General features: G+C 45.1%; 1 protein-coding gene across 1 annotated transcript in view; it reads left to right on the top strand.

Annotated features, from left to right (window-relative positions):
• RNFT2 (ring finger protein, transmembrane 2) overlaps positions 1-14,565 on the top strand; it is a 76,674-nt gene extending 62,109 nt beyond the window's left edge. Inside the window, exons 6-9 of the mRNA XM_082256642.1 lie at positions 2,249-2,398; positions 4,534-4,599; positions 7,676-7,777; positions 14,170-14,565. Of these exons, the coding sequence (XP_082112768.1) occupies positions 2,249-2,398; positions 4,534-4,599; positions 7,676-7,777; positions 14,170-14,304 (453 nt within the window). The 3' untranslated portion in view covers positions 14,305-14,565. The remainder of the gene's footprint in view (positions 1-2,248; positions 2,399-4,533; positions 4,600-7,675; positions 7,778-14,169) is intronic.
• The last annotated feature ends 2,199 nt before the right edge of the window (positions 14,566-16,764 follow it).

The raw sequence follows: 16,764 nt of genomic DNA, 5'->3' as shown, positions 1-16,764 counted from the left end.
GTGGTAAGGGATGTTTGGCATGCAGATATAGCCTCCAGAACTTTTACTGTATCAGCTCCCGTGGTGCCCTGCTCCTCAGGTCCCTCGGCACCATCTTGGGAGGCAGTGTCTTTCTCTTGCAGACGGAATTTGTCAAGTTTGGAAGGGTGTTATTGCAGTCTTTTCTGGCTATGGTAAGGATCTTGAGGGTGTAGGATATGCAATAACCCATATGCAATAACACCCCATGAATGCCAGTTCTTTGGGTGTAGATCATGTTATTCTGGCACTGGGATCTCAGAGCTCCCTACCAGGGGTTTCCAAACTTTCTAGAATTCAGGGGGGCAGACTGTGGCCAGTGGGAGTAGAAAATACCCCAACAGCAGTGCCTCTTCATTGGTTTTAATGGGAGAAATGGTGCCCCATTGTTGGTATTAGTGGAAGAATAGTGCCGCATTTATGGTATCAGTTGGTGAAATAGTGCCCCAAAGGCCAGATAAAGGCAAGCAAAGGGCTACATCCGGCCCCTGGGCTGCAGTTTGGAGACAACTGCTCTATACTTTAGTTGTGGGACCTTTACTACCAGCAGAGAGGCTCTTGCCCCAGGACAATTTGAGTATGCAGTGATATAGAGCTTAGTTTAGGGAATAGGTTAGTGTTGGGCTCACATTAGGCATTATAGATAAGGAGCTTGAGTGTTGTTAACTCAATTTAGAGGATACGTATTGAAAGGGTAATTAAGTGTGAATGGTTCTCTTTAGGCTTTGTGGTCGTGCAGGGTAGCATTATATGATGGGTACTTTAGTCTAGGGGACACATATTTCCATTTTTAAGTGCTGACCAAGTATAATATACATAGTAGTTCTTACTGGGAGACTCAGGCCAAAAACAACCAGTACCAGACTTCCAGCTCTTGGAACAAATACATTGTTGTGGGCACTAAATTATGCAGATATCAATATGATCCCAAATAATTGGCACTTGGACCCTAGCATCCCATATCCTTTGTTTCTAGGAGGGAGCAGGGCCAAGCACCATTTTCATGGAGTAAATTCAATATTAGTATAATATTTAATCCAGTATTTTGGTTCTGCAGAGACACTCTGAAGTAAACGGAAGGGGTGTGAAAGCTCCTCCTGATTCTTCTATTTCATTCATGTGCTTCGTTTAGTTATTTTAAGTGCAGAGCATCTCTAAACTTAAATTCGCAAACCCTGGCAGTTAAAATTCAGGTTTTGATGGCAAAAAAAAACAAAACAGAGATGCTACCTTTAGGCTACGTTTCCACTAGTTCGACTCCAAAGTCGTGTGATTTACTGTGCAACTTTGCTGCAAGTAAAATTGGCCGGTATATCAATCTTTCTATTTGGGGGAACATATTATGCAAAGCTTAAATGTTTGCTTTAACATATGACCTTATCTCAGCCCCCTTCTTCTACATTACAAGCCTTACTGTTGGTCAGTGAATAGACCCATCACATTAAGGGACCAATGGGGTTGCGGTGTTATGGAAAAAAAATACACAGGGTCTTGGGTCAAGGTAACCACTGCATGCTGGTCTATATTTCTTGGGGCCTACAGTCCTCCTTTACTAGATACAGGCCTGTTTATTCATTGTGTCAATAGATGATGGTAACATGATATAATGTGAAATGGGTGTAAGAACTAATTGCTACTCCTGTAATTCAAAATATGTAGTGTGGTCTGGCCCCAATAGCCTCCAAGAGTCCTATACCTTAGGCCATTCCTATCAGTCATGTTTTTGGCCACATATGGCCTTCTTACTATTCCTTTTTGGCACCCTGGCCAGTTTAATATTCAATTGAATCAATGAAAGCCACATTCTGTTTTGTAGTTCCAAAAGTTGGATATTTCTTACAGAATTTTGCAGATGAACACTTCTACTAACATTTTCTGTCATTTTTGTTAGAATAAAATGCTGCAGTTATTATTGTAGTTATTATACTATGACACAGCCCTTAAATTCTACATGTTTGGTATAAGTCAAATAAACTAAAGGTGGTGGGGGGTGATCATTTCTGTGGCACTAACTGCACTGCGGACTCCTTTTTTTTTGGATACTTGCTGTATAATTTCACTCCTAATTATCTTTAGCTAACCGTAGATTAAATGTTCTGGACCTCTGAGTGTTGTAATGTCTCATTACTTAGTCTCAAAAGATTCATAACACTACATGAAGTAATGAAAGCCTCTGTGTTTGAGTCTGTCTAGTCTCTATGGCATTAAGTGTTTAACTGTGTCTCTACAGGGCAAGTTTTACCTCCTGATTGAAGAGCTGAGCCAGCTGGTCCGTTCCCTGGTGCCCATCCAGCTGTGGTATAAATATATCATAGGAGACGATCCTTCAAGCGCCTACTTCTTAGGAAGTATCCTTATAATTCTATACAGTCTTTGTAAGGTTAGTTGTACTTCTTCCAGTCCATTGTGGTAAATGTTTCAAATGGCCCCTCTCCCAGAGAGCTGTTAATACTTGTAGTGCCACTCTAAGCAACGATGGGGAATGTGTATAGTCCCGCTGGTAGTGTATAGCTACCGGCAGGACTCCAATCCAGTCTGTGTGGTTAACAAGTCTGACATGTTTCACCTCACCCATATGGGCTTAGTCATAGATGACTAAGCCCCAGTGGGTGCAGCCAAACATGTCTGATGGCATGGCTTGTGGAGTGGTTCAAGGTTGAGGCCATCTCACACATGTTAACCACACAGACTGGATTGGTAGAGCGGCATATTTTCTAATTGCCCCTCTCCCAGAGAGTACATGTTTTTTTGACAGTAGCTTGTGTGTAGTTTTTGATAGATTAGGTAAGGGTTATATCCCTGTCAGTTTATTTTTTGTTGGCTGTCCCTCTGGGAAGATTTATCTCCACTACCTGTCCCAAAAATGCAACAGGAAGTGAGAGGAAATCCCGCTAGGACAAATGTCATCCGAACAGATGTCCCCTTTGGAAAATTTCTCCTCCCTTTTGTTCTGGAGACAACTGTAAAATCTTTGATTTCCCATCTGTCTCAGTGACAATGATCACCAGGAAAAGAGAGGGTAAACAGAAGGGATACACAGACAACAATACAAATCCATAGGGGTTATAATCCTCCCACACCCCCAAAAAAAAAAAAATAGCTATACATACACTTGAAAGGAAAACATTGCCAATGCTAGTTGCCTGCATCCAACTTTGGTACTTTGAGTCACTAACCCTGAAAAAAAAGTATGTAACCAATGATGATCGAACCCCTGATCATTATGCTTGCCTCAGAAAATATTTCATTCTTGAGATCAGGATGATAGCCAGGTGCGTAGCATTTTAGACTGAGATATCACAGTGACAGCCTATATATTACTCCCAGAGCAGGTTTACTTTAGTCTATGCATTTACTTTGTTAGCCAGTAAGGATTTATTTGGGTGCTGTACAGTGAATTGTGTCCTGTACTATTAGTAAAGCTGGGTATACACAAGTACATTTTTTTGTGAAACCCATTGGCAGAAACAAATACAGTAGGTTCATCCATCCCAACAAACAAGGTGGATAGAGGAACACCCCCCTCCGCCATTGTATTCTGATTGCAGGATTCGTCGCTGTCAGAATGCACCGATCAGCGACTGCAGCCGACGGTCAACGTAAGCCTTTCAATTTGTCAATGGGAACAGCCACACACAAATTGAAATTTGCCTGGTCCCTGCTGAACCAGCTGAATTTCAATCCACCATTGGCCAGCTTAAGAACGGATTCCTCCATTCACAGGTCAAGGTGACTTTTTATTCTGACAGCGGGGACTGTCCACTGTCAGAATACACTGATCAGCGGCTGCAGCTGCAAATATTATCCAAAACTGAACACATTCACCCCTTTGAAAAGATTCTTTTCATGAGATCCTGATGCCAAACCATGTTGCTTCTGTGACTTTTTATTTCTGCAGTAACATTTTTCCATTTGTAATAAGTAAATACCAGTCCCTAAAGGCCCATTCACACTAGGAACTGCATGTGAATCACACAGGATCATGCGTGTTACTGTGAGATTTGCACGCAGTGCTGTGCAGTGCGATTTCAACCCATTGCATGCACTACTTTCAGAAATGCACTCCAGCTAGATCCAGATTGCATGGTACTTTTGTGGGCAAACACACTGCATTTGCGACCTGCGTTTGGGGTGTCGTTAACTTTGCACTGACACCTACTGCAGATGGCATAGGCAGTAAGTTTTGAATGGGATGTGGGTGGGAAACCGGTACAGAGCGCTGGTTTCCCGCACAGCATTCTAGTGTGAACAGGCCCTGAATCTAAACTTCATGCAAACCACTAAATACGCAGATGAAAAACATATGAGGAGATGCTTTAACTGCCAAAAGATTTGATTTTCTATCCATCCATTTCTAAGCTCTCGATCTCAGATAACTTTACACTGTCTAATTATTGCCAGTGATGTTTAAATTTGTATCTAAATATATATGGTAAGCATTCTACTAGGATGAACAATATTAAACTGTAAAAAAATTACATATGATCAGATAGATAATTCATGCTTTTATTTCAGTCCTTTGACATCTGTGGACGAATCGGAGGCCTGAGGAAAGCATTGAGAATACTGTGCCATTCGCAGGTACCCCTATCAATAATCTAAATATTATTCTATTTACCAATTAATATTGTGTCTAATAAAATAGATATTTTAGCTTTGAACAAAGTGGTTAGATTTCCTTTCAGAAGATGTCAAGGACTCTAGCAGTGATATTTCTGACCCTGGGTCTATCATCTTGGCACAGCCTTTACAGAGAGGTCTTGCTCTTTCTTTGTCTTTTTTTTTTTTTTTTTTTACTGTACATTAAAATGTATGCAAATCCTGGCAATGAATTTCTTTTATACAGTGGGGCGAACAAGTATTTGATACCCTGCTGATTTTGCAGGTTTTCCTACTTACAAAGCATGTAGAGGTCTGTAATTTTTATCATAGGTACTCTTCAACTGTGAGAGATGGAATCTAAACCAAAAATCCAGAAAATCACATTGTATGATTTTTAAGTAATTAATTTGCATTTTATTGCATGACATAAGTATTTGATACATCAGAAAAGCAGAACTTAATATTTGGTACAGAAACCTTTGTTTGCAATTACAGTGTATACTTTTTCTGTAGTTCTTGACCAGCAGGGATTTTGGCACACTCCTCCATACAGAGCTTCTCCAGATCCTTTAGGTTTCGGGGCTGTCGCTGGGCAATACGGACTTTCAGCTCCCTCCAAAGATTTTCTAATGGGTTCAGGTCTAGAGACTGGCAAGGCCACTCCAGGACCTTAAGATGCTTCTTACGGAGCCACTCCTTAGTTGCACTGGCTGTGTGTTTGGGGTCGTTGTCATGCTGGAATACCCAGCCACGACCCATCTTCAATGCTCTTACTGAGAAAAGGAGGTTGTTGGCGAAGATCTCGCGATACATGGCCCCATCCATCTCCCCTCAATAGGGTGCAGTCTTCCTGTCCCCTTTGCAGAAAAGCATCCCCAAAGAATGATGTTTCCACCTCCATGCTTCACGGTTGTGATGGTGTTCTTGGGGTTGTACTAATCCTTCTTCTTCCTCCAAACACGGTGAGTGGAGTTTACAGTGGAGAACAGGAGGGCTTCTTAAAGAAAAAATAACAGGTCTGTGAGAGCCAGAATTCTTACTGGTTGGTAGGTGATCAAATACATATGTCATGCAATAAAATGCAAATTAATTATTTTAAAAACATACAATGTGATTTTCTGGATTTTTGTTTTAGATTCCGTCTCTCACAGTTGAAAAGTACATAGTGATAAAAATGACAGACCTCTACATGCTTTGTAAGTAGGAAAACCTGCAAAATCGGCAGTGTATCAAATACTTGTTCTCCCCACTGTATGCTCACCAGTGAAAGTGTTTTGTTTAATCTTAACTTCCTGTGCACTCTGCAGTGTTACCTCAGTCCAATAATTCCTGCCCAGGTTTTCTCAATGAAATACAGAACACCACCCTTCTATGCTATGAGGACAGTAAGACCTATTTCGTAATCTCAGCACACTTCTGTCCCAGGGTGACAACACTGCTCTTCTATAAATACAGTACAATAAACATTTTCACCCTATGAAAGAAAGTGCACTGGTGGCAGGTTCATTAGGGGGAAAAAAAAGGTTGAAACAGGGAGTGCAGCCACCACAACTAATGACTTATAAGCGGCACTCTGGCATGATCCATTCTGGAGTCAATGGCCTTAAACAAGCATGAAGATGTGAAATATCAGAAGTTGTAATCTGCACACTTGGTCCAGGACATTGAACAAAAGCTTTTAAATAGGATTTATTCAGGTAAATATGAAATATTACATTTGAAAATGATGTAGCCTGTTATCCAGCCACCCGGTAGGGATTAGGCTGGTCTTTCCCAACCGGGCGCCATCTGAGTTTGTCAGGGCTTCTGCAGCATCCTGGTTGAGAAAGAGTGTGACTGAACTCCCACTACTCCGACCAAACTGTACATCGGCACAGTGGGAGCTCAACTCCTGGGATTGATGACACCTATGTCCGAGGGGTCAACAGGACATCCTTGTTGCCGTTAATTGCCGTGGCGGACTGGAGCGGAAATGGCAATAATTTTAAAATAAAAAAGATATTTAAGAAAAAAAAAAAAAAAAGGTATTAGCTATTAAATGAAAAGCTTGTAAAGGAGGGTGAAGCTCTGCTTTAGAAGGAGAGCAGTGGAAGAGGGAGGCTACATCTCCCCCTACAGTGCAGTACCTGACATTGTGAGTGCAAGTAAAGTACTGCAATTTTTAAAAACTGTGTGTGTGTGTGTGTGTGTGTGTCTACACACGTTACTTTTAAACTTGACTCCTAATCCTGTATGGTCAGGACTGCTTTTTTAGGGATCATTCAAAATAGAGACAGGGACGGCAACTCCTCTGAAAAGCATCCATGCTTGGATCTCTTTTCGGGGGCACTTAAATGATGGTGAAGAGGAGATATGTCGTCTTCTCACTGCCTCTTTTACCACTGCACCACTGTGCCACAACCGCATGCAATGCACACTGTTTCGGGGCAGTTGCAGTGTGACCCTTTTCCCCTGGGGGTATAATTCCTGCTGTGGCTGCAGCCTGTATATGCCTCTGGCTGCTTTTTCTGCAGCTAAAGGGAGAGCCCTTGGGGATGGTAAAAATGTGACTCAACCATGTGTTTTTTTTTTTTTTCAACTTTGATACGCCAGGGGTTCTTGGTGCTTTGTTCAGCTGCTAGTGGTTGACATTGGGAGCACTCGATCGCTGGCGGATATTTGAATGATCCCCGACATGCAGTAATGCAAACCAAGCCTTAGACTGGGTGCCTTCAGACTGAAAATACTTTTTACCACTTTTAGGTAATGACAGCTTTTGCCAAATTAATGAATTGATAATGGTAGGTAAAGCTATTAAGGGTAAAAAGACTGTTGTCATTAGACCACCCAGCTAAATCCCCAGTGAATCAGGTGGATGCCTTTGACATGACCAACAATTGAATAGTGCAGCAGAATAATGCACATTGTATAGTGGCATATCAGTACAGATAATGCCCCCTTTTTGTTATGCTTAATAATTTGTTCTGATTTTATTTATATTTTAATGTGTATGTATGTATATATGTGTATTTAATAATGTATGTGTTCATATATTTTCTGCACTCTTTCTTTACAGAAATATGGTGTTCGTGCCAACAGCCAGCAATGTAGTGAAGCTGGGGATATATGTGCTATTTGCCAGGCAGATTTCAAAGATCCCATAATCCTAATATGTCAGGTAATATAATGTTTTTTTGTTTTGTTTTTTATTTCTGCTCATGCAGATAAAGCATATTTATTCCTGCGGTGTACTTATTAAAAAGAAGTCTTTAAATTAATTTTAGATGCTGCTAACATGTTCCTGAATCCCTCTTGATATTTCCCTCCTGTAAGACTGTAGTCTTATGTCCTGAGACCAGTCGAGGGAGGGTTGGTCATTTTGAGCCAGTCAGGTTTTTTTTTTTTTTTTTTTTTTGCAGTGTTGGCAATAGTCCTGCATGCTGGAAGGTAGAATATAGGGATGACATCATCCTATCTCTACAAAATCTGTAAAAGTAAAAGATAGGTGGACACTTATGCAACACAAAGTCAATGTACACCAAGCTGACTGGCAAAAGTGGCAGTTGGGACAAAGTGTATAAATGCTAGTGCTTGCAATGTTATGTACTAGCTAAAATGTTAATGTGTTTCTGTTCTCCCCACATTACAACTGCAGTCATTAGAAATGGCCACTTCTAGCCTGCAGATTAGCACATTTTAGATACTGCTGTATGCTATCTTAAATTCCTAGTGTAACAGAACCACGACCCATACTGTGTTTGTAGGCTTCCGTCAGTATACGGCTTCCTCCAGTCTTGAACATAGATACACTCTATCAGATATTCCAGCCGCCCTACATACAAAACTAGCCTGAACTTAGCTTGTATGTATCTGAAAACATCATCTCCTTTATTGAATAAGCAACAGCCTTTTTATACACTTGTGAAGTATGTCAGTCACTACAAGAACAATGACCCCAATATTTACCCAAAACATCACACAATGGTTAGATAACGAGGTACAGCTGACTCATGGCTAATCCCATCTAGACAAGGTTATCATTAACACGCTAATTAACTCAGCACACTTAAACCAGCCGGGAACACCAGACTGCCGGAGACAAGGCTAAAACAAAATACAAAATTACACGTTATCCAAAGTAGAAACACAGAACACCTTATTATACAGACAATAGGAAGAGACCACCAGTGACAGACTATCCGTCTCTGACATTGAAGTACATGGAACAGAGGCCAATGTGATTAGCTCTTTCAATCAACATGTTCAGAATCAATCAGGCCAGGAATAGTCTTCATATATTTCTTGAGATATACAGTTGATAAATAATACTGTCCCATTTGAAGTAATTCAAACCATATTTTCAATGTCCCTAATTATCTGTCCATCATTTCCTTGGTCACCCTATGTTCTTAATAGACACAGGGTGACTTACACATAAGAAGGGCCCAGGGAGCTGAGACAGGGATTTCCCAACCTCTCTAAGATAAGCTGGGATTTCACAGGTCCCCCAACCAAAGTGACTCCCGTCACATCTCTCCCCTTTCCGAAGGAGACCAACGCAGGATGAGACCCCAAACGGGTTGACTTCGAAGTTAGTCCATAGTTCCCGTCCCCCAATGTCTGTACCCACACAGTACCCCAAACAAATTGTCCGGAACACATCGTTACTCTCTCAGCCAACCTCTGCTTCTCTCGTAGAACATACCCGCCGCGGGGGATAAACGTGGACTGGTCCGGGAGTCTTTTCAGCCGCTAGAGAGAAGACAGGGTGGCGGGGTTCACTTCATTAGGCTGTTGGGGATCTGGACTGACTGCCCAGCATTCCTGGGTTATACAAGTGGAGACTGTAGTCCCATCCACTTTCTCAGGAAACCAATCCTTTGTTAGTTGAGGGCAGAGTTCAGTGATGTTAGGACCTGATTCCCGCTGTTCCACAGGGAAGTAAACTGAAAAGTCAGTGGCCTTGCACACATCTTCCTGGGTCAATTGTTGCAGGCAGAGGTTAGCAGGGCTATGCCTGGATGTCCTCTCTTCTGCTGTAAGCTCACTGGGACATCCCTCCTCAGCAGAAAAGTCTATTAAATCCCCAGTCTCTGGAATTGCTGAAAGTCCAGGGCACAGGCTGGTGGCACTCAGGCCCAGTGGCAACACTTTGGCAGGTGATTTATCATCCATATCTTCCCCTGATGAAAAGTCAATTAAATCTGTAATCCGTGGCTGGGGCTGGGTAGTGGGACCGACCATCTCCACCCCCAGTGCTGTTGGCTGTTGCTGGGATGAGGGACCTACAATCTACTCTCCCAGTAACGCTGGCTGGTGCTGGGTAGTGGGCCCAACCATCTCCACCCCCAGTGCTGTTGGCTGCTGCAGGGATGAGGGACCTACAATCTCCTCTCCCGGTAACGCTGGTTGGTGCTGGGTAGTGGGACCGACCATCTCCACTACCAGTGCTGTTGGCTGCTGCTGGGACGAGTGACCTACAATCTCCTCTTCCGGTAACGCTGGCTGGTGCTGGGTAGTGGGACCGACCGTCTCCACTCCCAGTGCTGCTAGGACGAGTAACCTACAAACTCCTCTCCCGGTAACACTGGCTGGTGCTGAGCGGAGTCTAGCAGCCGTCTGTAGGCAAACTCCAGCTCCCATTCCTGAACGGCAAGAAACTCCATATCTTCCAGAGCACTTCCGAAATGTTCAGGATCTCTTCTCTGGAATCCATAATTTCCTCTAACCGCCACTCCAAATCGCTCCCAAAGTTAGGGTCCTCTGACCACTTCTCTCATGACAGTCCCAAGTCGCCATAGCCAAAGCCTTCCGTTGGGCTGTCGTCTGCTGTCCATGGGCACACTTGGGTTACATACCAGCAGAGAGCTCTGTAGCTCTCGTCCAATCGTATCTCCTCCTGGACAAGCCTGCTTAACTCCACTTTCCATTCCTTGTGTGGTTTATCTCCCAAAACCAGCACCCAGAATCCATACTGTGACCAGTACCTTTCCTGGATGGAGGGGAGGATTTTTCCCTGGTGTCGCTGCTCACGGGCTAGCGTTTCGTTCCAGAGTTCGAAGCAGATTAAATCATACCATCCTAGCAGGACCTGCTCTGACACTGGTCCCCTGTGCTGTATCCGCATCTTTCGCAACCTCCTTCCGAATTCCTCTTCCATGGCAGCTGATATCTGTACCTCTCCTTTTCTGTTATCCGTACCTTGGATCCCAGTGGATGTTTGGATGTCCCAGACTGCAGGAAGCATCCCGCTGCTGCCGACCAGTGTAACGGAACCGAGACCCACACTGTGTTTGTGGGCTTCCGTCCGTATACGGCTTCCTCCAGTCTTGAACATAGATACTGTATCAGATATTCCAGCTGCCCTACATACAAAACTAGCCTGAACTTAGCTTGTATGTATCTGAAAACATCAACTCCTTTACTGAATAAGAAAAATACTTTTTATACACTTGAGAAGTATGTCAGTCACTACATGAACAATGACCCGAATATTAGGGCTGCGCATCTTTACTTACCTCACGATTCGATGCGATTACGATAATTAGGGTCGCGATTCGATACGATTCGATTCCGCGATGCATCACGATTACTGCCCATGCCCAGCCCACTGCCCAACGGTTTTCAAAACTTTAAAAAAAATAAAAACAATCAAGCATTAAAGAATAATTTTGATTTTCATTTGCTTTTAAAGGACACTCTTGTCACACTACAGGAGAGGGTCAGAGATGTCACACTACAGGAGAGGGTCACAGACTGCAGACATTCTACAGGAGAGGGTCAGAGACTGCAGACACACTACAGGAGAGGGTCAGAGACTGCAGATAGACTACAGGAGAGGGTCACAGACTGCAGACACACTACAGGAGAGGGTCACAGACTGCAAACACACTACAGGAGAGGGTCATAGACTGCAGACACACTACAGGAGAGGGTCACAGACTGCAGACACACTACAGGAGAGGGTCACAGACTGCAGACACACTACAGGAGAGGGTCAGAGACTGCAGACACACTACAGGAGAGGGTCAGAGACTGCAGACACACTACAGGAGAGGGTCAGAGACTGCAGATGCACTACAGGAGAGGGTCAGAGACTACAGATACACTACAGGAGAGGGTCACAGACTGCAGACATTCTACAGGAGAGGGTCAGAGACTGCAGACACACTACAGGAGAGGGTCAGATACTGCAGATACACTACAGGAGAGGGTCACAGACTGCAGACACACTACAGGAGAGGGTCACAGACTGCAAACACACTACAGGAGAGGGTCATAGACTGCAGACACACTACAGGAGAGGGTCAGAGACTGCAGACACGCTACAGGAGAGGGTCAGAGACTGCAGACACACTACAGGAGAGGGTCAGAGACTGCAGATACACTACAGGAGAGGGTCAGAGACTGCAGACGCACTACAGGAGAGGGTCAGAGACTACAGATACACTACAGGAGAGGGTCAGAGACTGCAGACGCACTACAGGAGAGGGTCACAGACTACAGATACACTACAGGAGAGGGGCAGAGACTGCAGACGCACTACAGGAGAGGGTCACAGACTACAGATACACTACAGGAGAGGGGCAGAGACTGCAGACATGGTACAAGAGACGGCCAGCAGGTAAGTATGATAGCTTTTTTATTTTATAGAAAAAAAATAATAATACCCTTTAGTATCACTTTAACAAATCATTGCTGAGTCTTTTGGTAGCAACTTAGATAGAATGCAGGTCAACAACATCAATGAAAGAAAAAAAAAAAGGAAGGCATTCTATCTCTACAAGTATACTACTTGTAGATAAGTGGATGTTTCCAGGTGGGAAAGTTTATAGGGAAATCTTAGGAAGAACTAGACAGAAAAAAGCCCCAATGTGATAGGCACAGTAGTACACGGACTGGAGGTACAGCAGAGGTGGGGGATGGGCCTCTTCTATGCTGCACTCACTCACTCCTCACTTACTTTTAGCATGATAGGCTGGTCTCTCATCTTCCGAGCACTCCTAGCAGTGCACCCCTCCTCCCCTCGCAGCTCATTTCCTGAAGCAGACTGTTTCTTCCGAGGGATGTGATGATAGCTGCAGCCATGTCTGTGTCGGCTTTGAGAAGGACTACACCCGCCCATGGGGGAGGTGAGAGCTACAAATCCCGAGGAAGGGGGAGAGCGTGGTTGGGGCGGCCCGTTGGTGTGCTGCAGCGCCCGCCTCCTGAGGCTGCACACCATCCAATGAGAGGGCAACAGCGCTGGATGCAGCCAGGCCACCGCTGCATATTAATCCAGCAATGACACTTCTGTGGAGGGAGGGAGGGGGGAGGAGCCAGGAATCAATTATTCAGGGTTCCCGCATCGATGCAGAATCGCGAAGGGTCGAATCACGATGCATCGATCTTTCGATTATATTCCGCAGCCCTACCGAATATTTACCCAAAACACGAGAGGTACAGCTGGCTCATGGCTAATCCCATCTAGACAAGGTTATCATTAACACACTAATTAACTCAGCGCACTTAAACCAGCCTGGAAGACCAGACTGCCGGCAACATGGCTAAAAATAATCCATATCTTCCCCTGATGAAACGTCAATTAAATCTGTGATCCGTGGCTGGGGTGGCTTACACATAAAAGGTGCCCAGGGAGCTGAGACAGGGATTTCCCAACCTCTCTAATGCCTCTAATAAGTGTTTCGGTTCTTTTCGGTACGGTAGGCAATTTTTGCAGTTTCCATTGTCAAAAGTTGCGAATGGTACCCTAATTCCGAACCGTACCGTACCACATTTTTGGGATCCTTTCATTGGGGTACCAAGCACATTAGTACCCTACCAACAGGATGGAGCTACACTGTTGAGGTACTGTTGAGTTGAGGTACTATTGGCTGTGGAAACGCAAGCCTGATCAAGGTGTACCGTTCCGAACTGTACTGAACTGTACCGAACTGAAACGTACCGCTCAGTGGAAATGAGGCATTAGGTAAGCTGGGTTCCACAGGCCCCCCAACCAAAGTGACTCCCGTCACACCAACACATGGCTGTGCATCACTATAAGGACCCAGCTGTCATAGTATCACCGAACCCTCCATGTGCCTCTCCCAATACCACCTTTAGTGAGCACAGGTTACCACAAATGGTATGCTCCCTATCTTGCACACAGGAAAACTGAGGCAAACATTATTTAAAGTGGTTCATTATCTGCATTAAGGTACTGTATAGGTTCCTTATACTTACCTGAGATCAGTCTCAATCCAGTTCTGTGCATGAGAGCAGCTGCTCTCCCCCTCCTCATAGGCTCAGAGACAGAAGCAGGAGCCATTGGCCCCTGCTGCTGTCATTTACAGCCAGTAAAGAGGGAGCGGGGTTGAGCCACACTCTGTGTGTCAGTGGACACACAGAGCATAGCTCAGGATCTATCCCACACTAGTGCCCCCAAATCAAGCGGCTTGCTATGGTGGGCACTTGGCAGGGGGAGGAGCCAGGAGCGCTTTTGCACAGAACAAGTAAATCTAACATTTTTGTTATTAAAAACAAATATATGAGTTTACAATCACTTGAATTTTTTCTTTGTTTTTATTTCAGCATGTGTTCTGCGAGGAGTGCCTGTGCTTATGGTTTGACAGAGAGAGAACTTGCCCCCTCTGCCGTTCTGTAGCTGTGGAAACCCTTCGCTTGTGGAAAGATGGTTCCACCTCTGCTCATTTTCAAGTGTACTGACACACAGGGCTATGATAGAATGTAGGTGGAAGTGGTTGTACAAAGGCATAACTGTGAAGTGCACCACAGTTCCCCATTTTGCGGTCAGTTTTAAAGAGTTTGCAGAGTATTAACGCATTCTCCAAGTAAATTGAACTGTCTGATGCCTTTTGATATTTCTTGGAGAACTGTAGTACACAAACCCAGATCTCACCATTATCCTAAAGCCATTCTGCCCCAAATATGTTTTATTCATTCTTGTTAGTACTGTTTATCAAATTGCAGACCACATTTAGCATCATACCAAGCTGTGGAGATACAGTTTATTATATTCTTTAAGGGTTTGTGATGCAGAAGTACGTCATCAAAATCCCATTGATTTCAATTAAGCAGTACACATGGCAGTTCAGAGGCTGCATTTGGCCTGCTTTGGAATAAGGCTCCATCCAAATCTTTGTGGAAAAACCTGCACAGCCACCTGTAGCGGGGGCAAAAGTTCAGCAGAGAGGCTGTAAACACCATGGGAGGCCATCCCCATCAGGAAGATAAGGAGAGAGCCTGGAATTTTTTTTTTCTTTTTTTGTGAAGCTGTCCTTTAAGGGAGAGCCAGTCAGTTGTCCTTGCTGAAGTGACAGCAGATTGAAATTTTGGAATAACTTCAACTTGCAATTTCAAGGCTTAAAATGGAGCTGTTTAACAACCCCAAATAAACTCTGTTGACTTCTTTGTTTGAAAATAAAGATGTTTCATGGATTTAAATACTGACTTGATTTTGTTTGTGTGTGTTTTATATATTTTAAATCATTTTTTCTCTTACGTCCTCCGACAGTCGCCGCCCACTCACACAGTCTTCACCAATGGGTATTGACCTTCGCTCCGCAGGAGTAGCTAGGCACAAGACTTGTTAGTAACAAAGGCTTTTAGCATAGACACACCCCTAGGGGCTGTCCCACTAGTAAATACCTCCCTGCACCAGCATTCCCAACTCAGTTTGATTTTGCCTAGCTCAGGAGTAGTCAGGCTTTCCTGTGCTGGGGCTTCAGTCTCAGCCTTCTACCCTTTTTTGATTTTATTTCAAAGTGTTTTTCTTTACTTTACTAGCTGTTATTTTACCAGCTCTTAGATAGGGATCTTCGTATGAAGAAACATCATGCGGAGCTGGGTATCGGACTGGCCGCCCTGGGTCTCCAGGGCTGAGGGTCAGATGGATCCCCAGCCTGCCATCGAGCGTTCGGCTATGGTTCACCCTGGCGCTATGAACGACCCATCCCTGCTCGCTGCAGGGATGCAGCCTGTGAGGTGGCTACCTCACTGGACGCCTTCTGCGGTTGTGTGCTGCGGTGTCCTGCGTCCCGGCTACGGCACTCCCTGTCATATGAGGACAGCGGTTTGTCGTTTGTGACGGCTCCCCACGCCATCTGGTACGGTAAGCACCTTTCTATGTGGGGACCTCTGTCTGGGGTGTCAGTCTATGGCTGTGTGTTCCCCTCATGTCTGTGTATGCGGGCTCCCTGATGTGATCCCTGTGGGATGTGGTGGGGACCCCTCTCTCTCTCTCCTGTGTCACCTTTCAGTGCTGTGAGTGCAGACATGTGTATGCGGCGACCGCTACGGCTGAGCGCCGCGCGGTCCGCCATTGTTAGTTACTGTGGGCTAATGTGGCTTCTCCCTGAGGCTTGTACCGGGTTGCAGTGCTGTGTGCATTTTGCATGCCACATGCAAAATGGCGCCGATTGGCGCCAAAAGCACACAGCACTGCAACCCTGTACAAGCCTCAGGGAGAAGCCACATTAGTGTATTTGTGCGATGCGGCCTTAAATGAGGCCCCTTTAGCTGCATGCCTGTCTAGTGTCGCGGTGCTTAACCGTCGACTGATCTGGCTGAAGAGTTGGTCGGCTGACCAATCGTCTCGCAAAACGGTGGCGGATTTTCCCTATGCTGGGTCTCGCCTTTTTGGCGAGGCTTTGGATACTTTGGTGAAAGGAGTCACTGGGGGCAAGAGTACTCTGTTGCCCCAGAATCCGAAGAACAAGTCCTTTCGCGGCAAGAGGGGCTCCACTTTTAGGCCCTCTCAGGGGTCCTTTCGTGCCTTTAGGTCGCAGTCCAAGGGCAAGCCCTTCAAAGGCCAAGGTGGCCAGAAGAAGCCTTGGGCGGGTAAGCAGAAGTCCGGACAAGTCGGCTCTGCGCCCCATTTCACGTCCGCCTGAAGGGACGCCCTCACCCGTATCTGGGGTGGGGGGACGTTTGCGCGGTTTCCTCCAGCCTTGGCTGTTCCGCATTCAGGACAGATGGGTTCAGGAAATTGTTCGATCAGGTTACAAGATCGAATTCCTTTCTCGGCCGGCGGGCAGATTTTTTCCCTCGAATCTTCAACTGCCTCCGGGGCGTTTGCGGGATCTGCATCTAGCGGTGTGGGATCTTCTGGCCCAGGGGGTGGTGGTTCCGGTGCCTCACCGGGACAGGTTTCGGGGGTTTTACTCC

This window comes from Pelophylax lessonae (genome assembly GCF_965119305.1).
Source record: "Pelophylax lessonae genome assembly, chromosome: 1".
NCBI lineage: Eukaryota > Metazoa > Chordata > Amphibia > Anura > Ranidae > Pelophylax > Pelophylax lessonae.
Note: the sequence above shows the minus strand (reverse complement) of the source record. Positions and strands in the feature narration are given on the sequence as shown.